Raw genomic sequence first — 25686 nt, 5'->3', positions numbered from 1 at the left:
AGCTCTCTCGGGACATCTGTTGTGCGAGTGGATGGGAAGGCAATCACAAGCCACCTTGCGACTCCTTCAGGAAGTGAAAAGCAAGGGGTAAGAGCCAGCTCTTCTTCTTCCACCTGTCAATCTCTCCCTGGGTAAAGGAGTCTTCCCTTTGGTCCGTCCTGAGCCTCCTGCCCGTCGGCCCCCGAGTTTCCGTTTTTTAGGAGCTGGAGAAAAACGTATATTTCGCAACTCTCTCTACCCCTGTGCATAATTTTTATAAATCTCTATCATGTTGTATCTCTCCCCCCCCCCATCTTAGTTGTCTCTTTTTTTCTTTCTAAACAGGCTCTTTGGCCTTTCCTCCTCAGGAAGGGACTCCAAGCCCCTCCCCAGCCTGAAAAACAGACGAGAACCAAAGAGGCCGAGGAACACAAAAGTAGGAGAAAAAATACGTGTTAGATGAACAGTTGCTTAAACAGAGCTCAAGGTAATGGTTAAAAAGCCACCAAAGGGAAGACTTCTTTGTCCTGTTCTTCAGGAAAACAGGCCCAGCATAAGTACAAAAAGCCTGGACAAAAAGCTCTGCCTTTGTAGGGCTTATAATTACCTTGAGCTTTCTTTAATACATTGTTCATTTGGTGTACATTTTTTAGTGCCTCTGTGTCCCTCCGGCTCTTTGGTTCTCACCATCCCAGGCAGTTTCGCTCGCTTAGGTAACGTCCCAGGGGTCCCAGGCTCTCGGCTGTGCTTGTGCTTGACTCCAAGTGCCTGGGGGGGAGCGATCCCCTCCGCGCCCGGATCCTGAACTTGGTCATCTGCCAGAGCGCACAGACGATTGTTCCAAAGCCCTTCCAAGGCCCGAGGCCCATGTTCCCGTTCAAGCAGCCCGGCGGCTTCGTAGCCCTGCTGCTAAGTGCCCAACATGGACGCATTAATAGAATCCAAGTGATGGCCCAAAATATTTACTTGTGTAACGTTGCCGTCGGGAAGCACGCGAGACAAAGCTCCGGCTGGGCGCCTGAGGGTGCGCACGGACAGGGGAGCGAAGGCTTTGTTCAGGATCAGCAGAGCGGGTGTTCGGTTCTCTTTTGAGCGAGGAGCAAACCTGAAAGAGGGAGGAAAAGCCGGCCGCCTTTGAGAACGCGGCAAAGCGGAGTCTGCCCTGAGAGGCCTCGTGATTAGACTGCCTTTGTTTATGGCACACCTCCGTTTAGCCACCACCCCGGGAGCTCTCTTGCAAGTCCGCCAGGTCGCTGGGAAGCCCCTTGAAAAGATCTCCTACAAGAGTAACAATTATGGTTGTGCCCCGTAAACTTCTTTTCAAGCCAACTTTCCTTATGTTGTGCAGAAGAAGAGGAGTTGTTTTTTTATACCTCCCCTTTCATTGCCTGAAGGCGTCTCAAAGTGATTTGTAATTGCCTTCCCTTCCTCTCCCCACAAATAGCCTGCTCAGGAGGTGGGAAGAGCCCTGAGAGAACTGGTCTGTGAGAACAGCTCTAAGAGAACTAGCCCAAAGTCACCCAGCTGGCTGGATGTGGAAGAAAGGGGGAATCAAACCCAGTTCTTCAGATTAGAAGCCACTGGTTTTAACCTCTCCACCAAGCTGGCAGGGGATCACAGGCTAATGATATGGGCAACATTTTCAGATTCATTAAGTTTAACCCAATCCCCAAATCTGCTGATAGCCATAAATACACTTACTACACAAAGGCTTTTCCTAACCCTCCTTGGTCCACAACCGAAAACACAACAGGCCTCCTTCCCTGATACTCACAACCTGGCTCACTAACTGTGGATTCCGGGGAAGCAACCGGCAGGGTTTTCGGGAAACAAAGTCTCTGCTAGCAGGACATGAGTCCTTCCGAGGTCTGCAGGGCGGTCTGAAAATCACTGTATGGATGAACAAACAAAGAGGGCCAGCGTTTCTCTCTTTTTTTTCCCGTTTTCGTATCAATTGGCAGAAATTCTCTTTATTAGAAAAAATGAAATTTTCACGTATTTACAGTTTGTACATCTTGTACTTGGCATGTGTGTTTTTCTCCCACAGGTATATACATTTCGATACACGCAAACATATCAGGAGCCCCCTGCTTTCCAAATGCCTTCTCCCTTCCCCTCTCTCTCTCTCCCCCATCTACGTATTTTAACAAAAATGAAAATACAATACAAGTTGAAGACAACCATAGTAATTATATATATTTTTTCTTCTATCATCAAAAGTCTGACGCAAACATTTGCGAGGGTTTCTCCCCCCCCCCCTTTTCTTTTGTAGATATGTCTGAAAATATTATTTTTATACAGTATTAGCACTTAAGTCATGCATTGGGTTTAAATACGTCGGAGGGGTAAACTGCTGTCAGACAGAATACAGAACAGAGAAACAACCCCCACCCACCCACCCAAAAAATCCTGGATCACACATTTGTTGTGTTAGAAACCGTGTTTGGACAACACGTCCAGCTAATTTTGGAAGATTTGTGACGGAGTCTTATGTGCAGGTACGGAAATCCTGTGTATTTGTGACTACTGGAATGTGCAGACGTGTGACTGAATGAGGTTTGTTGAGTCTAAACAACCAAAACACCTCTCTTGTACGTTGAAAACACTCGCGTTTTATTTTCTGATGATGGTCTACTCACACATCTTTGTATGTTGTTCGGTGGTTGCCCAACGAAGGGTATATTTATATGGGCCAATTGTCACTGTAAGTTTACCGAATTTTCATTACCAGTTGTGCATTTTGGAATCTGCTAGTTTGCCCAGAGCCTCTCCCCAGATGATTCCTTCTGGATAGATACAACGTTCAAACGTGGCCGATGCCCATTTCCTCCTCCAAAGAGAGGAAACACTGGTTCGAGCTCCAGGCAGAGAAGGTGCAGTACAAAATAATAAAAGCCAACCGATAAAGGATCCATTTCCCACCCCCTCACCCCCCAGCTGAGCAGCATTCGCACCCTGAGCCTCTAAGCGTGCACTCCAAACACAAAAAAGGCATAGAAGAGCACATGGTCAAAACCACAAGGCATCTGAACCACATGCAGGCACAAATCTTTGGGGGGAATGGCATGGGGGGGGAGGAGAGAGCCAGGTCTCCCCATGCTAGGGTCCCGATCCAAGCAACAGAGAGAAGGGCCGGTCACGGATCTCCTCGCATGCCGTTAAGCTCCAATGGCTTCCAAGTTGGCACTTTTGCGCTCAAACTGTTGACCGCGAGCATCCCGTGGGGCTGGTCCGTGGCCTGGATTGACATCTCCCCCCAAGAGTTCGCACACAAGGCAGACACACCCGTCAGCCTGAGCTAAGCCAAGGTTGCATCCACAAACAGGACTTCACGTAGGGCTAAAAGGCTCAACCTCAAGTTTGTCACACTGCATTTGGATGGTTTCCAATTCTTTCTGCCATTTTGGGGGACTCCGAAACGGCAGTGGTGTGGGGGAAATGTATTCCTTGTTGGGAGACCGTGGGTACAAACGCACTGCTCCTTGTGGGGGGAACACGCTGTCCCACATGGCTTCTCCGGAGCTCCCTCGCTGTGACAAGCCTGGGTTTCTCACTGCAGGAGGCACGATGGGGAACCTCCTCTCTCCTTGCGGAGGAGAATTTTAAGACCAGGTCCGCAAATGCACTGTTTGTCCGTGGGCTCCTATATCAATGCAGCTTTTTACAACCACGTTCTTCATGTGTGAAGGATGGATGATTCGAGCCCAGTAGCCCCTTAAAGACCAACAAGAATTTTAGGATATAAGTGTTCAAAAGTCAAAAGCTCCCTCCAGGATATAGGTTTTCCCTTCAGGAGCTCTGAGTCTCGAAATCTTATACCCTGACATGTTTGTGGGTCTCTAAGGCCGTACGGGACTCAAACCTCGTTGTTCTCCTGCCAAGTGACATGTCTGCCCCTCAAAAACGTTCTCGGGGAGGCAACAGCAAACTGTACCTGAAAATTAGATGCTCGAGGGAAGGCCATTTGAGATTTCTAACAGCTGGTGTGCTTGTTAAGCCTGTTGTGTATACTGTAATGTATATTCTCCTGTAACAATTCCCCTCCCTGTTTTCTTGGAATATTTCCAGAGGACATTAACAAGGTCAGCCAACACGTTAAAACTCCGTAATGGAAATCAGTGAGGCACAATGAAACATGAAGGGCGGAGAGGGGAAACCTTCAACACGCGCTCCACAGGAAGAATTTGAGCCCCGAAGCAGTTTACAAACACTTTCCCCTTCCTCTCCCCACAACAGACACCCTGTGAGGTAGGTGGGGCTGAGAGAGCTCTGACAGAACTGCTCTGTGAGAACAGCCCTCAGGGAACTGTGACTAGTCCAAGGTCACTCAGCTGGTGTCATGTGGAGGAGGAGTGGGGAATCAAACCCAGTTCTCCAAATTAGAGCCCACTGCTCTTAACAGGGAGAAGGGGCAGTTGGTGGCAACAACTGGATGAGAGAAATAGACCAGACCCGGATATGGGGGGGAGGGATACGACTGGTTCACTGTTCCACCATCAGCCGCTATCTGATCTACCACAACAAGGGCTAGAGGTAACCTCCCCTTCCCAAGGAGAATGGACAGAATGTATTAATAATAATCCAAATGCCGACAACCAAAGCTGTGTGGTGTGAGATGGAATGGCTGGGTGTAAATTCCTCATTAAAGAGCCAGCTTTTATCAACAAAGAAACTTTTTCAGTATTAAGATGGAAGAGGGGGATAATTTACACCATCGTGTAAATGAGATGCTCGGATTGGCTGAGCAGTTGAAGAGTTTGGGAAAGGAAACTGTTGATCAAAATCTGACTGCTACTAATAACAAGCCTGCCATATGGAAATATAATGTCTCCGATTGAATCTAAGAGTAATGCAGTGTCTCAAATAAAATCTAAGTGTAAGTTATAGATCAGCTGGAGGAAACATACAAACACAGACAATTGGAAAAGCCTGACAAAGAATTTAAGCCACATGTTGATCAGATAGCTTTGGATGTAAATAATAAAGGCAGGATCTTTATGTCCAAGAACTGGCAAATAATTTTATTTCTGTGACAATACTTGCCTGATTACATATTTTGGAAGAAAATGCTATATCAGACTGAGGGAACAGTTAATTGCAACTGGTAAAGTGCATCGTGGTTTCTATGCTCTTGAGACCTACAGGCAGAAAGCAAACTTTACCAAATATTGTGATCACAAGAATTGCTGCAGGCTGTAGCACAGATGGTTGGGACATAGAGACAATTATGCAATTAGCCAATTTAAAAGCCAGAATTAACTAAAGGCATGCAGATGAGCAATTGTGCTGTTGAAGGAAAAAGGGGGTGAGACATAGCTTTAACAAAAGACATGGAACAAGCCAGATGCAGGCACCCCTGGAGTTTCTATTGATGACTACTGATGACAATTCAACATATACTATGACCTACTGAATTAAAGAGAAAAGTCAAGAGGTGGAAAAATTTCAAGTATATGTGGCAATGATCAGTAAGAGATTTCAAAGAAAGCTGCTAGCAATTCACACTGATAATGGGGGGAAATGTGTGTGACATGAAATGAAGAATTATTTGGCTGAACAAGGAACAGAGCATCAGTTTATATTCCCATATACTCCAGAGCAGATTGGTGGAGCATAAAGGGGGAAAAAATTACTCTTGCACTGGAATGTGCAGATGTATGCCCCTTGAGGCACAGCTACCTGACAAGAATTGGGGAGGAGCAATCAATACTGCTACCTATCTGCAAAACATGTGATCTCCTAAAAGGTGCCAAGAGTACAACACTTGAACTATAGTATAGGCACAACCCCAGCCTGAATCATCTAAAGGTGTTTGGATTACATTCCTAAAGAGAAGTGGACTGAGATAGCTCTTAGAGCAAAAGAAGGCATTTTTGTTGGCTATGCAATGGAATGCAAAGGATACAGAATCCTCGGCCCAGAAATGGTCAAGAGCCACAATATGGTCTAAATTGATGAAAAAGAGGAAACAATATGGAAAAAATAGGCATCAGAGAATTTTCCCAAACAGAGAACAATGAAGTATAGCAAATAGAAGCACTGCATCTGAGCACTACGGGCAACACACACACACGACACACTTGCAGACCCTTAAGAACCAGAAGGGGGCCGCAGAGCCAAGTGCCAGATGGTCAACCAGATCAAACAAAAGAGTCCCTCCAAGAAGACTTTCTTCTCTAGCCAAGGCAGAAGCTATTCCTGAGCCTTCTGCATGGGAAGATGCAGCAAGAATCTTTGATCAAGCATGGACACTTACAGAACTCTCTCCAGGGAAGAGGACAGAAGGATGCAAGTGGATCTTCAAACCAAGCACGATGCAGAAGTGCAAAGATACAAAGCCAGATAGTCTCAGAAAGTAAGGAGAAGACTAAGATGAAACCTTTTACAACAGTAGTGAGACACACGTCAAGAAGAGGCATGGGGAACATCTGGACATAAAGTCTACCTTTCTACATGGAAAAATAAAGGATGGTGCTTTGACCACTCAGACAAAAAATAACGTAGGGTGCTGACTTCGAGTTACTTTCTCTTGAAGCCCCACTCCTGATCCATTAAGGAAGGAAATTCTGCCAAAAATCCATTTTTTATCAACTCTAGTTGACCTGCTTATTTTTTTGGGGGGGGGGGGATAACATCTGTTCCAGCAGCTGTTGGTTCTGCCTAGTCAGGCAAGATTAGCCGAAGCCAGAGCAATCCAAGACAGGCTTCTACTAAAAGGCAGCGGTGACTGCCAAGGAAGATGAGTAGATGTGCCAGCAATGGCTGGGCTGTGCTCTTTCCCTCTCACACAGTCCATGGGCTTCCCCACCCAACCTCAAATCATATAGAAATCACATTTTCAAATGTAAAAGAAATTCAGTCATCCCCCCCCCCCCCCTAATCTGAAGAGTACATTTCTTTGGGTGACCTATAGATAAATCCCATAAACATATAGAGCTCAATGGGACTTATTTGTGAGTATACATGGCATTTTTCAAGGTTAATTTTTAAAGAAAAATAACAAGAGATGTTCACATACTTCAGACAGGGGTGTTCAAAGTTGGGGGGGGGTTTGAAGGGAAGGAATGAAATTGGGCGATCTTTTAACCTATCCTACCTACAACCCTTGACCGCAAACATTTTAATCATGGTCTTTGTTTCCCATCTCTCTTTGCTTTAAAAATAATGGATTTTCACACAGTGCATTTTGTGTAACATGGCACAGGTGTGTATGTGTGTGTGTTTCTGTGTGTTTGTGTGTAATAACCCGGAAAACCCAGAATCCAAGCTTGGAGTGCATCCCTAACAGGGTTATAAGACATAAATGTTCAGAGACAGTACACACCCCCTTAGCATGTCCCGTGACAACAGAATTACTTAATTATGTGCATATACTAAGTACTTAAGATGTGCTTAATGAGAGAAGTCAAACATGTTCAAACATACATACGTGATACTCTAGAAGAAAACCGAGTCACTAAAAAGAAGCATCGGACTTCCCAGAAAGCTTGATTCTCGAGATGGTAACTGCATTCCTGATGGAGTCCATTCAACATACATGGCTGTTGGTGTCACAGGTCAACAACTGTAGTTAACATCAACATACAGTTAATTGGACAAAACCTCTACAGAGTTGTAAACAACGAGCGACAGTTATTTTGGTGGTAGCGGTGGGATTGTTTTTGGAGGGAAGCAATGTGAGGGGAAGGGGAGAGAACAGGAATACTATACAGCCCTGAGTTATCATCACCAACAAGGGAGACAAACAAACTCATGTACACATTTAGGTTTCAAGTTAGATTATGAGGTCTACAGCTTTACAGGTGTAAGCTCCATAGATCAGTACTTAAATATATTATTTCCTTCTCTGCAGATCTTCCAGATGCAAAGTTGGACTGTGAAGTTTCCTAGAAACTGATTCCATTACCGATGAGATTCTGTGAAGCATGAATGAAAGCATTTGGACACAAACAGTAGCCAAAAATCTTACTGGGCATCATAAGATGGGTCTTGATTTTCTATAGCGTTGGTCTTCGTCACCAAACCCCTTTTGCCCAGACTGGCCTCCTGGGTGGATTCAGGCATGGGTGTGATTGGGGGGGGAAAACTACTTCTATGAGGGGGAAACAGGGACTTCATGCAGCAGCTGCAACTTCCGTAGGGCACATGACGGAGCAGGCCAGGTAGGAAGTCCCAACATCAACAGCCCAGGATGTGTGTGAGTGCAAAGAGAGCCCCCACACATGTAAACATTTATTTTCTAAAGATGCCAGCTCAACTGTGCTCGGAATCTCTGTAGTCCCCCAAACTGCTTTCTCATAAGTGTTTTAAAAGCTCCCACTGTCAAGTAGTATCCATCACCATTATCTTCAACCCTAGGGAGCACAACCCACCAGAAACCTCTCCCCCTGAGCCAGAGACACGGGGCACATTGCAGAAGAAAGGCTGTCTGGAATCATGCCACACAACAGTCGGGAAGAGTCAGGTGCAGCGGCTTGCTACCCCTCTGCCCGACAACACGGATGGATTCATAAAGAGACGCCGAATAGGACGGCCCAACTTATTCTCCCGGTCGTGCTCTTGCACCTTCAACACAGGAAGTTTTTCCCATCTCACTTGATCCCCCTGACCCGGTTAAGCTGCAAAAAGGGTGACCCAACCGCAGAAGGAGAGCGGCGAAGGTGACGCCAGTCCTGGGGGCCATTAAAAAGAAGGGGGCAGTCCAAAATCCATGGCACAGTCTCAGGAGGAGAGGAAGCAGCCAAAGACTCTGACTTGGCTGGGGGTGGGGGAGGGAGGGGATCACCCCCTGTAAAGTGCTTCAGTTCCCACCATGATCCTCACAAAGACAGTCACCACCCGGGCCCCTCAGCGGCTGGTCTCCAGACAGCTGATCTTTCTGGGGAGATGGGGGGGGGGTGTACGTGCTTAGAGCTCAGCACCGCCTGCAGATTGCCAGGCAATGCAAAAGAATCCCCCTGCCCTCAGCCCCTTTGAGTCGTTCTTCTCCTGGCCACCAGATTGGTATTTCCCCACTAGAAGAAGAAGAAGAAGAAGAGTTGGTTCTTATATGCCGCTTTTCCTTACCCGAAGGAGGCTCAAAGCGGCTTCCATTCGCCTTCCCTTTCCTCTCCCCACAACACACACCCTGTGAGGTGGGTGAGGCTGAGAGAGCCCTGAGATTCCTAAAGGAGAAGAAGAGTTGGTTCTTAGATGCCACTTTTCTCTACCCGAAGGAGGCTCAAAGCGGCTTACAGTCGCCTTCCCTTTCCTCTCCCCACAACAGACATCTTGTTAGGTGGGTGAGGCCGAGAGAGCCCTGATATCGCTGCTCGGTCAGAACAGTTTTATCAGTGCCCAAGGTCACCCAGCTGGTTGCATTTGGGGGAGCGCAGGATCAAACCCGGCATGCCAGATTAGAAGTCCGCACTCCTAACCACTATGCCAAACTGGCTCACTACTTCTCTCAAGAACGCTAGTTTGTTTGTTGTGGGTCAAGGTGTCCACAGGAGCAGCCCTGGGCTATACAGGGATCAACATGTCTTGCGAGCAGGGAGGAGGGACAACGAGATGGCTACATGGCCCAGCTCACAGCTGCCCCCAGGCCTGGCACTTCAGTCTCCCATTCTGCAAAGTATGCTTAATGGAACTTCCATTCATTTCAGCGGGGGGCAGGGGGGGGAGGTTGGTGCTGGAGAGGTCTGTAGCGGGATCAGAGCCTTGATCTCTGTTCAGACAGACACAGATATTGTGGACGATATTGTTTTCATTCACGGGCCCTGAGGTTTTTTGTTTGCTTTTTTTTTGCTTTTTTTTTGCTTTTTTTTTTTGACCGTGTTTAGAAACAAAGATGAAACTAAATCATACAGATACAGATATAGATATATAGATTTGTTTTTCCATTAAAAGTATAACTCTCTAATCTCTTTGACAAGTCTTACCTTTTGTCGGTGTGCAAATGCATTTTTAGCTTGGTGTTTTTTTTTGTCCTTTTTGTTTTAGTTTCCGTGTCAAACTACGTGCATACCATATTGCTTATTCTCTATTAAAAAATAACATTTGGGGAGGGTAGAAATACGCTGGATGAAAGTGCTAGAAGGATTCAGTCCGACGGACAAGGTAAAATAACCCTCCACGTAGAAAAATCCACATAGTTGCCAACATGAGTCGGGGTTTCACCCAACAGAACCCCGGCTGATTTCACTGAGCCTTGAATCCATCTCTAGGGCTTTATCTACACAACAGACTTCAGCTGGAATAATGGTAACACCCCCTCCCCCCGCCCCCTTCTAGGCTAACCTCAACACCGCAATTCTGGGGGGCAGCTCAGAACAGGGACCCCTCCACATGTTCTTCTAGCAACAATTCCTAGGATGCTTGGAGGGAAGCCATGGGAGCTAACTCCAACATGTGTTTGTAGTACAGATATGCCTACAGAGAGGTGGACTTTTCTTTCTCAACTCTCTGCCTCTCAGTCCTTTTTTGGTACACCTGACGGACAGAACAATAGTGGTACACACACTCTGGCTTCTGGAGAGCCACGTTCACAGTGACCATCAACCCCGTTTACATTTGCCTGCCACTCAGCAAATTTCACTGCTTACCTGTTCCTCAGGTAGCATCTGTTTCAAGGTGAAAGCTACCTGGCAGCCAATAACCAAACCAGACAATGGCCTTGTCCGCTTTTCTGAAACGAGGCCGGGCACCCAAAAGCCTGTCAACGTGGCATGTTCACGAGCTGAGCGTGACTCCTGAGCCAGTGAGTGAGGACCACCGTACCAGTTTGATATACAAAAGGCATTGAGAATCCCCCCAGTTCCCGTTAGGTGGCTAAAGGTGACCATTTCCCCCCCCCCCTCGAGGATGCTGGCAACTATGTTTCCCTACAGATAAAGGTGATAATGAAAGAGCTAAACATCGGATTCAATGCTAGGCATCTTCTTATACACGCGTCTATTGCTGCAGGAATTTAAAACTCGTGGAGTTGTGTACATGCTATTCTTATTGGCAACATAAGGCAACCCATGCTCTGAAATGTACATGTCATTGTGGACCCGGCCGTCTCTGGAACTGTACGAGGCGGTCGACCTTAGCGATGACCTCGAGTAACTATCGTATCTCGCTTTTAAGGATTGTTTATAGGAGTCCGTGGCGCTCCGCCCGAGAACTAAGTGCTGGTCGTCACAATAAGAGGGCAGGAAGGGGTTCTCGGCCAAGTGGTCAGAATACGGGGATTTGACCCTCTTACCATCGTCCAGCGTGCGGGTGAAAAGCGGAGCCTTGTTGCCCAAGAGTTTGCTTTGGGGGACGTTATAGAGGGTTGCATAAGGGTTGACTTCCAGGAGCCTCTCCTTCTCCTTCAGGCTGGTGGTTCGAGAGGGCCTCCCGAGGTCCATTTCCCTGCACTTGTCGAGGATGTTGTCGTACGAGTGTTGCCTGCTCATCTTCAGCTTGCTCTTCTTGGGGGGCTGCGTGTTGTTATTCTGGAGCCAGTCGTGGCGGTACAGGTCTTCCCGGGGTGTGGAGTTGACCGTTTCCTGCAGCATCTGGTCTTCGTCGATGTCGTACAGGTTGCCCATCCGCACGCAGGCGTCGCACTTGTAGGGCGAGCGGCTGGTGTAGTGGCCAGCGTACGTGGGCAGGCTGGAAAGGCAGCTCCTGCAGTGAGTGGCATTCTGCCTGTATCTCTCGTTTGCCTCCCCGAAAGAAGCATTCTTCTCTTTTAGGCCGTAGTGCTTTGAGTACAGCTTGTATTGATCGTTGTTGGGAAGACTTTCTTCATTGGGCAAAGGAGTTCTATTACTTGGCTCGGGGCTCCGGTAGTTGTCGTTGTGGTCCTGATACGCCTCGGAAAACTCCATGGTCTCTGGGAGGATGATGTTCTCGATGTACTGGGAACCATCGAGGTGGAAACCCCGCTCCTTGTCGGCATCTATAATGTAAATTTTATCCCGCGGAAGGGACTGTTTGTTTTTCAGATACGTCAGCTCAACCTCGCTGCAATCCTTTGGGTATTTTGAGACGGGCCTTTTCTTCGCGTTGTCCTTGGGCTTGTGGTGCTTGTTGTTGCTTTCGGGCTCCAGGTGGCAAGTGGCGCGGCTCGAGGTGTCGGAAACGTCCGAGCGGATGATCTCCTCGGGGAGGTACCTGGAGCCCTTCAAGGAGTGCTGCCGGTTCTCCTCGGAACCGTTCTCCCGCTGGGAGCCCTGCCGCAGGGATTCCTGCCGCAGAGATTCCTGCCGCAGGGATTCGACTGACTTCCTCCACAGTTGCCGCGGGCGGGAGTTCGCCTTGGCTTCCGTCGCGACGGCCACCTCCACGGTGTTCGGGTTCGATTCGTTGAGCGTGAGCGGGTGCTGCCCTTGGAAAACATAGTTGTTGAGGTTGTCTTTGTGGCGGTTGCCGGGAAAGGTCTGGAGCTCGCTCATGTTGTCGCTGAAAACGTTGTCCTTCCCCGGGAAGGGCCTGTTTTCCGAAAAGACCAGATTCCCTTTATCCATCATCATGTCCATAATCAAAGACCCCCTGTGAATGAAATCGGGGGTCCTTTTGGGGGAATTGAGCCTGGAGGGGTTCATGTCGGCCAGGTTGGTCATGTTCTTGGCTGTTCGCAGGAGTTTTAACATATTTGTCTGCGAGCTTGTCAAAGTGAAGTCAGGAGATTTCTTTTTCTCCTCAATGTGCACTCCATGAATGCAGCTGTAAATGCCCTGCGAGAGACACAAAGCAAAACAGATGGAAATCACCACTGTTGGATACACAAATTTACGCAAGTCATTCTCTGCAGGATTAAACATCAATAACATTTATTTCATAGAATCACAGAATCCTAGAGTTGGAAGGGGCCATACAGGCCATCTAGTCCAACCCCCTGCTCAACGCAGGATCATAGAATCACAGAATCCTAGAGTTGGAAGGGGCCATACAGGCCATCTAGTCCAACCCCCTGCTCAACGCAGGATCATAGAATCATAGAATCATAGAGTTGGAAGGGGCCATACAGGCCATCTAGTCCAACCCCCTGCTCAACGCAGGATCATAGAATCATAGAATCATAGAGTTGGAAGGGTCCATAGAGGCCATCTAGTCCAACCCCCTGCTCAACGCAGGATCAGCCCTAAGCATCCTAAAGCACCCAAGAAAAGTGTGTATCCAACCTTTGCTTGAAGACTGCCAGTGAGGGGGAGCTCACCACCTCCTTAGGCAGCCTATTCCACTGCTGAACTACTCTGACTGTGAAAATTTTTTTCCTGATATCTAGCCTAAGAGCCAAGCAATGTGAATTTTTCTTAAAGTCGGGACTTGGATCCCCAAACTTGACTTGCTCTCCTTAAAGCTCCTCAATAGTTATGGGGAATGTCATTTTCGATCAATAAATATGATAAATAAATAAAGAACATGGATCTAAGTCACATAGATTGGAGTCCAGGAGCACCGTAGAGACTAAAACCTTTTTCAGGTTCCACATTTTAAAGAATCAGTCCCCTTCATCAGACACCCACACCTCTTTGATTCCCCAAAAGCTCATTCTGCCAAAAACATTGTAGGTCTAGCAGTTCTGCTGCAGAGCAATCATGACTCTGCCCCTGAAACAGAAATTCACGGAACGCGAATGGCCAGCAGAGGCCACTTCTGGATTCTCATGTCTTCCCAGTGGAATCGCCTTGTCCTGAAGCCCCCCCCCCCCAGCAGATTGGTTCTTTCAACTGGGAGCAGTTCTCCTGAGCCACAGAAGGTTCTTTTTAAAAGAAGCAGGCATTTTCAAGTGAAACTAGAGATCCAATCTAGTTCAGGAGGGTCTACTCTGTCAGCAGACTTCCACAGGCAGCCTTTTTTAAATGTCTTTGCCTTGAAATCTTTGTTTTATAAAAGGAGGAGGAGGAGTTGGTTTTGATGCCCAGCTTTTCACTACTCGGAGAAGCCTTAAATGGGTTTCCAGTCCCCTTCCCTTCCCCTCCCTGTGAAGTGGGTGGGGCGGAGAGAGCTCGGAGAGGATGGTGACTGGAGGGCCCAAGGTCACCCAGCTGACTGCATGTGAGGAGGGGGAGGGGGGGCATTGAACCCGGCCCTCCAAATCAGGGCTTGCCGCTCTTTAACCCCTACACTGTCTCTTTGTGGTGCGTTAGGCATATGAGAGCCTGTCGGGCAAATTATCAAGCAGGCTGTCCCATGAAATACCTGTTCCTTCTCTGCCCTGCAGGAAACGTACAAAGGACAGCTTGACCAGCAATGACTCATAGCTACCGAATGGAACCTTCATGTGCAGGAACAGTATACCTCCAAGGAACCATAATCAAGGGCAGAAAGCACTTGGGATGGCGAACAGGCTTCAGGCTGTGCTGGGGAGAGCGTCACGGCCATCTGGCGGGATATTTATCAGACACACTCTTGGCCTGGACAGATCTTGGCTGGACCCAGGAAGGCCGTTCGTACCACAAAGCCCGGCAACTGGAACCCATGTCAACTTTTGCAGCAAGGTGCTTGTCCAAGCAGCAGAGAAGGACAGGGTGATGGTCAGGCCGATAAGAAGAGACGTTGCTGCTGCCGCCGCCCCCCTCATTGCAATTAGGGATAGAGCTCCGTGGCTCCATCCAATTATTTTTCTGTACGCTTTGGCAACGACAGAATAGCTGAGCCTATTAGCTAATTAAAAAAAAAATTGGAAGTGTCCAAAGATTAGGACTAAGCATATTTACAGCTTGCGTTTAAACAAACACTTATTTGGTAATAAAAATCCTCTCTTTTTTTTTTCTTTTTTTTGCAACCGGTTGCATAATTTTCTTTTTTTTTTAACAACTCTGGCCGCATGAACAAATGACTTGGTTTGCAGTGCAGATGGCTCTTCTTGGAGGCGTGCGATTAATTAGGAAGACGTGCCTGAGATGCTCTGGCCTGGTCATTTGGCGCAAAGAAGCACAAGAGCAGGCTGCACAGTGCCAAGGGAGGGGATCTTGGGGGCCCACCCCATAGGCAGGGCATGAAGCTTGGGGGTGGGTGGGGCTGGCCCTCTGCAGGGTACCCTGTCTTTTCCTGCACCCATTTTTCATCTGCTTTTCAAGCCTACAATCTGGACCGTGCATTCCTCAAGGACCGTCTTCTCCCTGCCCCTCCTCGCCCTGATCAGGAGACAAAACCCTGTCTCATCGCTGTTCACAGCCCCCTTAAATGCCTCCTCCAAGCTGAGCTCACTCCGAAGGCATTTAAAAGGACTGAGAGCGCCCTTTAAATGTACTCCAACGGCAGCTCTCCAGCGGTCTCAAAGAACCTGGCCGGTTTTCAGGATTTTGGGGGCTCAGCCACTTCAGAGAGCCCAAAATTCAGCTGACCGAATGCCCTCCAAATACAGAGAAAGCAGGTGGAACTGCTTCTGCCATTCCTTGGATCTGGGCCATGGAAAGGCCAAGCTGACAGAGCCCACACTCACCCTGCTGATGGAAAACAGCAGTCCTGGCCGATCAGAGCAGACCCCAGTGAAGCAGAAACGCAGCTTCCAGTAGAACAGGTGCTCCCACACAAAGGTGATCAGGCTGAGGGCCATGGCGGCAGCGAGCATGTAGAACACGCCCGCCATGTTGTCGATGTCCAGCTGGCTGCTCATGACCTCGTTCTTCTCGTTGTGGCAGATGCCCGTGAGCCACAGGGTCTCCAGCTCCTCCATCTCTCCTGGGAACGGAAACAAGACCATGAAAGAGGCAGTGAGGGATGGAACGGAACAGCCAGGACAATCCCAGTGACAGAGCATGGGACTCCCCCAGTCCCACTGGGCACAGCACAGCTAGGCTTATAGGGAACTCTCAGAGGTGTCCTTCCCTTTACATCCCCATGCTTGCGGCAGTTTTCTATTTCTTTATCTTGTGCTCGGCAAATGATGCACAAAAAGAGAGAGAAAATAATGACCCCCCAGCGTATGTAAACTTATCTCTCACACACGATGGGCGCAACCAGATGGCAAGTTCAGAAATCGCTCGGTTGCATAGATCGAGAATCTGCATTCTCTTTTTTTAATAGAGCGTTTCTATGAAAAGGTTTCTGATACAATTTTTAAGCAAGATAATATGAGAAAAAAGAATGAAAAGGGAAAGAAGATTAGATGTGGTGAATGCATCACAATAAGTTTTTGAGTTTCCAGATGACCAAGCCATAAACAATTACCCAATAATTCAAATCTATCTGTTTGTTTGTTTGTTTGTTGGGTTTCTGTGCCACCCCTCTCCAAAAAGATCTCGGGGCACCTAACAACAAGTATTGATAAAATTCCCACACAATAGAATGCTTAAAATCCTAACATTTAATCTATTTAAAATTGTGTGTGTGTGTGTGTGTGTTCCATCATGTAATCATCCCCCACCGGCCTGGGGTCACAGCAGTTGGAAATCCAGTTGTTATCCCGACTCAGATGGGGCAGAAGATTGCATACTTATATTAACATTATTTCAAATTTATCTTCTTTGGTCCTTAACAGCACAAATTCTCAAATTAATTTTCCCCCTTCAAGCGATTTGTCAACAAAGGGCTTTGAATTAGTCATAAAGGAAATGGTTGTCTTTATGCTCCTCAATGACGTAACTTTAACCATCTCTGCAACCCCATTCCCAAGCCTGCTCCTTCCTTGGGAGCAGGAAATGGCCATTCACTGACCTTCAGAGTCAGGGAGGGGATTTCAGAAGGAGCTGTCGTTTAACCAATACAAGTTTGCTGCTATTTATTGGCGCAGGGTAAAAAAATATATATATACTGGATTGCTTCTGAGGCAGTTGGGGATGCTGATGAGGACCTGGGATAATTATGGATGAAGTAAGACCGTCCCCGTGCTAAAACAGTACATGTTGCTGAGTTTTGTTGTATAAACAGGGGGAGCGTTTGTAAGGAACCGCAGAGAGAGAAAATCCCATCTTTTGTTGCAAGCGGGTGTAATTAAGGGGGGGAGAAAGAAGCCATTCAAATCAGGGCAAAGAGTAAATCTCTCATCGCTTCGAGGGAAGGAGAAAATTAAGTTGCGCGAGAACTCATTTAAAAAAAATCGTTAGACGCATCGCCACTTCTGGTTCTTGTGAGGGCCACAGGGCCTCCGAATGACAGCCCAAATTAAGGGGACGCGGCATTCGGAATTAAAGCAAAGCTCCCCAAGGTCTATTCTTTACAAAAAGATGTTACAAACCAATTCAGGATTTCTCTCCCCCCACCCCATGCTCTTCTTGGATTTTAAAGCAACCTTCTGTTGTATTTATGCTCCAAAAGCTTTCGTCGACACCATCAGCTTTCCAAGGCAGAAATGCACAAAGAGCTGCAGCGTTTGCTTCATTGCAAAATGCTATTGCACAGGCAGGGTGAGCTGATTACTACCGGAGTGCTGCCCAGATCAAGGTGGCCGGCCATGTTTGTCTGCCCGGAGCAGGAGATAAATTCCAGTGGGGAGCCGTGTTGGTCTGAAGCAGCACAGCAAAACAAAACCAGAGTCCAGCAGGGGCACCTTTAAGACCAACAAAGATTTATTCAAGGCGTGAGCTTTCGAGTCCAAGCCCTCTTCCTCAGGAGTCCAGCAGTACCTGCTGGTCTTTTGCCTTCCCTTGGGCACAGCGCAGGGGTCACAGGGTGGGGGGGTCGCTGTGAACGTCCTGCACTGTGCCCACTGACAGCCCTTCCAGCTCTCTGTTCCTAAGCACAACGCTCTGGCCGGGACACGTGAGCAGAAGCGTGCTGCTGCCACAACTGCAGATGTTTTGCGAGGAATAGCCTCCCATCTTCTGCCTGGATCAAAACAACACAATTATCCCATTAGGGAGGCCAGCTCTGACCAGCCCGCTCCGGCAGCAGCTCCTCCCTGGCACAGGACGGCCTGGGTAATAACAATAAAAAAGAGATTCACACGCCAAGTGCTGTCTACAGCCCGGCATGACCCTGCTCTGCAGGCCTGAAGATGCTGGGGCTGCTGAGCACGACTCCCGAGAGGAGCGTCCTTTGCCCCCTCTTCTGGGGCCCGCTGCATAAGATCCGCAGAAGCCAAAAAGAAAACACTCTGGAAACCGGGTCATGCCTGGCCTTAACTACAGGGATGGGGGGGGGGGAGTTAATCTGATTGCAAATGACCATCGGCATGGCACATCTTCTCTACCCGTATCCGAGCCATTATCTGCAGGGCACAGAGAGGCTGACGAATCTCTCATCTGTGCTTTTGCCGCCTGGAAACCTCCATTCCGTCGGATGTATCAAAACTGTGCTTCTGTGTTCTCTCCCTCCCCCCCCTTTCCTCGCACCAAATGCTTCCTGAAACATATCCATTCTTCAATGATTCGGGGGGTATAGCAAATCGGCATGAAACGCGATATTCATATTATAGGTCTCTGTGGCAGGCATCCCACACAGAAAGGGGTGGGGCAAAGAGATCGGCAGAACTAAGGGCTGAGAACGGCTCTCGGGAATCTAGGGGTATGCCAAACTGGGAATAAATTAGAGAATCTTCGATTGTGCCCAGCAGGGAAGGACGTCCCAGTAATTTTGTGCATTTGGTCCATTATTCCCTTGTATAACACAACCAGACGCTCACTTTGAGCCAAAGACAAGCACAGAAACATAAAATCATTTTTAAAACAGCTAGGGTTCCTACCTAATAGCACTGTGACTAAAAGCATAATCCCGCGTCATCACAGAAGCTCCCAGGAGCAGCTAACATTAAAAAAAATTTCTGGTTGTTGGGGAGGATCTCTGCAATGTTGCGTGTTCTTACATCCCCTTGATCCTGAGACCCCTTGTCTCTCCAGACTGGACTCGCTGGACTCAGAATATTTCTCTTTATTTACTATATTTGTAGTCTGCTTTTCTCATTAAGACTCATGGTGGGTTCCACCATCAGCAGGATGAGGAATCACAGAGCAAGGCATTAGCAGCTTATCCCAGATGTATCGATTCAGGCAGAATTTGGGTTCCTTCAGTTCCTGGTAGTCTTAGTGCCAGAGATTAATGCTCAGCTCTTTCTTACCCAGAAAGACCACTCTGCACTGATGATCATTTCATACTTCTTTTTAGCCAAGACCTACTTTGAAAGTCAAGACCAGAGAGAGAGGGTGGCCAGCTCCAAGTCCGGAAATATCTGGAGATTTGAGGATGGAGTCTTAGAAGGGTGAGCTCTAGACCGTTTTAAGTAAATAAATAGGGCAACTATGTAATCTCGAGATCAGTTGTAAATTCAGGAAGTCTCCAGACACCACCTGGAGGCTGGCAACCCCACAAGAGAGTGACAGATTCTTAGGGTGGCAGTGATGTTGCTTCAAGGCTTTGCCTGTATCAGTGACATTCCTCCCTGGTTCGTAGTGGTTTGGGCCCCATGGTTTCCATCCGCACTTGTTTTGGCAGGGGTCTGCCCGCCCGAAGAAACCCCTAAGCTTGGCTGTCATGGGTGGGAATTTGGGAATGGGTGCACAGACAGACACTATACCCACCAAGGGTCCTTGAAGGCCACAGACCCTTTCTGAACACTGAACGTATGCCACTTGTCATGAGAACGGGCACTTTGCTAGCATTTAACACAATAACCACAAACAACACTCTAGAGCATGTGAGGCATAGTCACAGAAATGCTATCTTACAAAATCCCCCAGGACCGCAGAGAGCAAAAGCAAAGGACTTCCTGGCTTACCATCTCCGACGAACTGCAGGAGGGCCAGGTCAATCGGCCTCTTCCATGGTGACCCTTTCTGGAGGGCGATGCCGTACCCGGTGGTGGCAAAGATGTACCCGCTGCCAATCGTCACCAGCTTGCACCCTTCATCCCGCCCGGCCTTGTAATTCAGCACTGCCGCGTCATAGATGAACGCATCGAGCTTCCTGGAATCAAAGACGGCGTTTTACAAATCAAACCCAGGACAGCAGCCGAACAAGCCTCTTTTATCTCCTCGATGCTGGCAAACTTTAGAAGAATGGCTTGATAAGCCCCTTCAAAGGTGCACAGCACTTGCGGGGGAAGGAAGACCTGTGAGGGAGTAAAGCAGCGCAGGCACCTGGTAGATTGGAATCCACCCATTCTGTTAGGGACCACAACAATGGCAGAAGACCCCAGGAACAACCCCGGACATCTCCAACTTTGCAGGCAGACGTTGTTAGAGAAAGACCTAGGAGAGCCATCATCCGTCAACACGGGCAAGGTGAGGATGGGAAGCTGACTTGAGATATGACCGTCTCCTTCCGGGGGCCCTCTCCCCAGGTGCAGAGTAGACCCATATAAACGGGCTGGTTCTATCCTTGAAGCTATTCTGCGTCCCACTCTCTCTTTACAGTCTTTACAAAGGTTGATTTGGCCTCTGGTGCTTGGCACCATGCTCTCCTGAATGCATTATGTATGCTAAGTGTCACCCAGTCTCAAGGGACTGAAGGCGACCCTAGCAAGAGGCTTTATGGACAAGGGAGAAGCAGAGGGGGTTGCCCAAGGCCTTCCTCCACAGAGCCTTCCTTGGGGGGGGGGGGTCCTTTCCAAGGACCAACCCTGCTTAGCTTTCAAGGGAGCTATTCCCTGCTCCCTCCCCCTCCCCCAGGATAATGGGGAGACAAACACCCCTTTTGTTCACTTCTTTGGGACCCCAGTGCAAATGTCATTGCCCAGATCAAGGATTGGTTTGTCTTGTGTTTGTTGTTTTTCATGTTTTGTCTGCCATTTCCGGGTAACTCACACAGTCATTTGGACATGTGGACCATTTATTCTGCAACGCGGCTCTGACTCTCCAGCCATCTTGCATCTCTTGGGAGCAATTTGGTGGAAGGAAGCAGGAATTGTCAGGCAAACGAGTCCTTCCTGCCAGTTTGGTTTGCGCCAAAGAGAAGCAGAAGGTTCTACAGGGAGATTCATGCCGAATTGGAGACCTATGGAGCCCCCACAGCACCCTGGGACTAAATCCACCCCATGCGTTGTTCTGCCAGCAATGGCGAAGTTGGTCTTCATGATGAGAACTGTTTACCCCTTCCCCTAACATCTAAAGACCTTGAGGGGGGCAGGAGGAACGTGATGGTTCTCCAGGACTGTGAAATGGCACATGCTGGAGTTTACCAACCGGCAGGGATCTTGTGGGACTGCAAAAAGTTTCTGCCCCCAAACTCGTATATTTGGCGGCTGATTCTGAGCAAATGCAAGGGTCAGGAAAGATTCGCCGACGTACAGAATGGCTCCAGGTTCCCCAGAGATTCTGTTTCTGCCAGCAAGCCACATTCCTTTGCAGTAAAATCCCCTGCATGTTGCTATTCTTATCCCACCGCACAGGAGAGACAGAATATTCACGCAGTCCCGAGCAGTCCCCGGTGGCTCCTACGCAAGAGAGCGCACAAGTCCTGCAGCAGAAAGAGAAACGTGGAAGGAGGAACGTGCTGCACGCTGGAGTCCGAAAATAAAGCAGAAAGGAGAGGAGGCCTTTTTGCAGGTTGGAGTGCAGGAGGAGGAAGAGCTGGCAAGACAGCTAGGAGTTGTCTGTAAGTCTTCCCCAGGGAAACTTCTCGGTCGCGGGTTCAGATCCTACCCTGTGCCCGGACAACCTGAGGGCAGAATCAAAAGCAAACACTGCCTTCCTTGGTTCCTGTTGTCTGCAGTGTTTTCTGCCTTGCCAGGTGCGGTGTCGGGTGCATTTGCAGGGTTGCAGCTTGTAAGTGGATTTGGCCATCAAGGCTTGTGCAAAATGCCTTTGAGCAGGAGGAGAGGAAGAACACTATTCCTTGCTGTCTGTGTGTCACTTGTGGGGAAGCTCAGGGGTAGGAGATGCGAGCATGGAGAAGGTGGCCCCCTCCCCCTGCTGAGGTGAGAGAAAGGGGGCAGGGACCTCCAATGGCAGAGTAGAGGGATTCGAACCCGGCTCTCTCGGAGTCTAGTCTGATGCTCTAACACGCACTCCAGGGTTTGGTCTTGTCCGTGCTTGGAGAGGAGAGCCTGCCCCCCACCCCCGGGATGGCCATTTGCCTCGGGGAGGGGAGGGGGTGACTCCCTTCTCATCACGAAGACCGAATGGCCATAACTGGCAGAATAATGCCAATGCATGTGGTGGATTTAGTCTCAGATGCGGTGGGAGTCCATAGTTCCCAGTTCAGCTCTCCTGTGACAATAATGGCCCCCTGTCCTAGCTGGCTGTTCATGGCACGACAGGTCTGAAGCCTCCCCAAGGGCAGGACTGGAGAGAGACACCACATCTCCACCCCGTTTCCCCGCCTCAAAGCCTTTTCCCAAGAATGGAGACGCTCCCATAAGCATCCGCTCCGCCAGCAAGAAATAATCGGGCCATCCCCACGAGAGGGTCAGCTTCCCAAGGTTCTTTATGATCACCCTTCCTTGCGTTTCCCCCCTCCCCAAACCGTCAGAGATAATCAGCAATGATTCAAGTTTGTTTTTAAAGGTTAAAACAGATCCACGTGCAAGAAACTGGATCAGGGCAGGCCTCAATAACCCCCCCCCCCTCTCCAAACCTGGCCCCACAGACCGCTTTGCCCACCTCGTGCCTCTCCTTCTGCCCCAGGGCTGGGGGCATTCTGGAGCTCCAAAATCTTGGGAACAACCCAGAAGCGTTTCTGCTTTTGGGATTATTGGAGCATGCCGTGCCCGCCTGTGCCCACGCAGCACGGAGGAGGCGCACAAGATCAGAGCTCAACATGGAGACCTGGGAAGGGGGGGGAGGGGGAAATCTGCTTTCTGTCTTTTTGGTTGGCAACATCCAACCAGAAAAAAAAGAGCTGTTCTTTTGCACCGTGCTTTTCACTACCTGAAGGAGTCTCACAGTGTCTGACAAACGCCTTCCCTTCCTCTCCCCACAACGGATGCCCTGCGAGGTGGGTGAGGCTGAAGGAACTCTGAGAGAACTGTCACTGGCCAAAGGTCAGCCAGCTGGAGGCATGGGAAGGAAGAGGAATGGGAAACTGAACCCTGCTGTGCAAATTAGGGGCCGCTGCTCGTGACTGCGTGGAGACAAAAAGCTTGCCCCATGTCTTGTCTTAATTTGGGAGGTGCTGATCAAAAGGGCTTCATGGATTCCATCTGCATTTAAGAATTTGCGCTGCTCACATCCTGTCTCAGTGCTGATTGGCTCAGGCTGGTGCTCTCACTTCCTGACTCAGTGGTGATTGGCCAAGGCTGGTGTTCTCACTTCCTGACTCAGTCCTGATTGGCTGAGGCTGGTGATATCATTTCCTGACTCAGTGCTGATTGGTTGAGGCTGGTGCTCTCACTTCCTGCCTCAGTTCTGATTGGCTGAGGCTGGTGCTCTCACTTCCTGACCAGTCACAGTTCTGTCTGAGCTGGTTTCTCAGAGCAGTTCTCTCTGAGCTCTCTCAGTCCCACCCACCTCTCAGGGTGTCTGTTGTGGGGAGAGGATGCAAACAGTGTTTGTAAACCACTTTGGAACTCCACAAAATGGTGAAAGTGGAATATAAAGCCACCAGCTCCATTCTTCAGCTAGTTTTTCTCTTTCAGGGTGCTATTCATCCCTACACAGCGGCCACTGAATGCTCTGGCTGTCTTTGTGGTTGTAAAGCTGATTTGTTATGCTGATTGATTCCAAAGCAAAAACATTGGCTCTGGGCCACAGGATTTGTGGCAGGCGCAACAGGCACGGGGAGTCACCGGGCCCGGAGAATGCACAGCCGTGTCGCTGAAGAGCCGCAGCAGTCCCGAGCGCTATAAATATTGCCACCGAAAACCAATCTTTACGCGATCTACCTTTCTGTGCTCCTGAGCTTTTTCTTCCGCCTGTTGTATTGATCTGAACTCATTCTGTCTAATATAACAAAGTAGAGAGTATAGAAATAACCTTCATCGTTCCCGTACGTGACAAATGGCTGCCGGCCCCCTACGCCCCCATCGAAATAGCTTCGTTAGTACAATTTTTTTTAGTATAAAATAGAACAAACTATCCCCCCCCCCCCGCCGGATGAAACGAGAGGTCTGTTTCGCCTATATCTGCTGATGGCCAGCCTGCTGTCTTTGGAATCTCCCAAGCTGAGCAGGAAACAGGAGCCATTTGCCCCCAGCAAATATTAAGAGGTAGGACACGCCTGTATATGGATGCTTTACGCAGGTAGCCGTGATAGGGGCATCCAGAACTGAACAATGAAAGGAACAGACCGGGCAATCGCGTCCAAAGACTTTTGTGATCCACCATGGCCACAGCAGAAGGCCGGAGTCAACCGCAACGGAAATCCCAGAAAGCCTTTGAGCCTGCAGAGAGGGCTCCTTTCATCTATTGGGCAACCATCCAGTTTTGTCCATTTGGGTCGGTCCTGCCCCTAGGAATTTGCCGGGTTCCTTCTTAAAGCCTGGTGGGCTCATACTCATCAGTACATCGTGGGGCAGTGAGTTTCCCCAGTTCCTGGGGCAGCAAGTAAAGGAGGCTTCCTGTTAGCCGGCCCAGGACCCACCTCCCTGCCCCTAACTGGCCCCACACTGATGCACAATAACGACATTCGTTCCCTCAACTATGTTGCAGTCCTTTTCCTGAAATGTACAGGCCCTCTCCTTCGGATGGAACTATTTGCTGGGCCTCGTTCTTGGCCAAAGGAAGCCAGTACTTTGGGGCTGATAGCCACACCCTGGAAATTATCCTGGAACAGGATGTATTTAATCATCAAGTGAGTTTTCAATATCCTCAGCATATCCCCCTCTCCTCCCCCCGCGCCCCCAGAAAAACACAGGGCAGAAATTGAACAAAGTTTACTCCTTAAAACGCAGTCATTTTTCCAACACACCATTTTACGTTCCCTTTGCCATAACTCAGAACAGACGGCACTCTGTCATTTTAGCAAATGCTCGTTTTTCTGCTCTATAACGGCTTTAAAAAAAAAAGAAAGAAAAAGACCAGACAGGAGATAAAACAGGAAATTGAATTCCAGTTCGGCAAGCCAACAGACGTTCCACTGCCCTCGGCCACCGCGGAGGAGAACCACCTCACTGGCTGCTTGTAAGGACCCGGGGAGAGGCCGAAGCAAAAGGGGAAGGAGCCAGAGAGCTCGGAAGCAGCAGGCCTGCTTAGCAGACTCATGGTCACAGACTGACCCCAAGTCATGCACCCTGCCAGGGAGCCGGCTCGGTTCCTGCTCCACACCGACCGGTGGTGCCAGACTCTCAAAGGAAGGACAGTGGCCAGCCATTCTGCTTCCCTCGCCGGTGCATCCCCCAAATTCCTCCTGGGTGCCCATCACCCTCCTGTCTGTTGGCAGAGTGTGAGAATGCACAAGAGCGAAGCACCAAGCTGCTTGCAAGAGAGTTTGATTAGGAAGAGAAACCATTTTGTGGCAGGAGGGGGAGAGAGAGGAGACCTAACCAACTGTTCCACTGCTCGTTCTGTCTGCCCTGGAGGCCAGCAGGGAGAAATTGGGCTCAGGGGAGCAGGAAGTCTCCAGCTGACCCAACCAGGGCACAGGAGGAAATTACTGGGGAAATCTCAGGAAGTTCCTGATCGAACTATGCTGAATACGCCTCTCCTCCTCCGACACCCCCTCCAGGACACTTGTTATATTCTGCTCAGTCATGCAAACTGTGGATCATGCAGATTCCAACTCTACCGTCACAGGCCCAGGCAGCCCTGAAGGCCAGGAAGGGTGTGCACAGCACACAAATGGCTAGAGACACAGCCTGGGGGCATGGGGGTAACAGGCAAAGCATCTCTGAATCTTGTGTGAGCCAACATGGTGTCAGGGTTAAGAGTGGTGGCTTCTAATCTGGAGAACCGGGTTTAATTCCTCGTTCCTCCCCCACCTGCAGCCAACTGGGTG

At 49.1% G+C, this 25686-nt stretch overlaps 1 protein-coding gene across 5 annotated transcripts in view; it reads right to left on the bottom strand.

Annotated features, from left to right (window-relative positions):
* Window positions 1-2392: 2392 nt before the first annotated feature.
* The window catches only part of GRIN2A (glutamate ionotropic receptor NMDA type subunit 2A), a 118343-nt gene continuing 95049 nt past the window's right edge, over window positions 2393-25686 (bottom strand). For 3 of the 5 annotated variants that reach the window (XM_077316285.1, XM_077316288.1, XM_077316287.1), the window contains 3 exons: window positions 19592-19779; window positions 15383-15621; window positions 9849-12668 (listed from right to left, as the gene is read on the bottom strand). In XM_077316285.1, coding sequence (XP_077172400.1) covers window positions 10869-12668; window positions 15383-15621; window positions 19592-19779 — 2227 coding nt within the window. In that variant the 3' untranslated portion in view covers window positions 9849-10868. Of the gene's footprint in view, window positions 7544-9848; window positions 12669-15382; window positions 15622-19591; window positions 19780-25686 lie in introns of those variants that run through there. The other 2 variants (XR_013227181.1, XM_077316286.1) reach the window with 2 other exon arrangements.

Source organism: Paroedura picta, chromosome 17 (assembly GCF_049243985.1).
Source record: "Paroedura picta isolate Pp20150507F chromosome 17, Ppicta_v3.0, whole genome shotgun sequence".
Taxonomy (NCBI): Eukaryota; Metazoa; Chordata; class Lepidosauria; order Squamata; family Gekkonidae; genus Paroedura; species Paroedura picta.
Note: the sequence above shows the minus strand (reverse complement) of the source record. Positions and strands in the feature narration are given on the sequence as shown.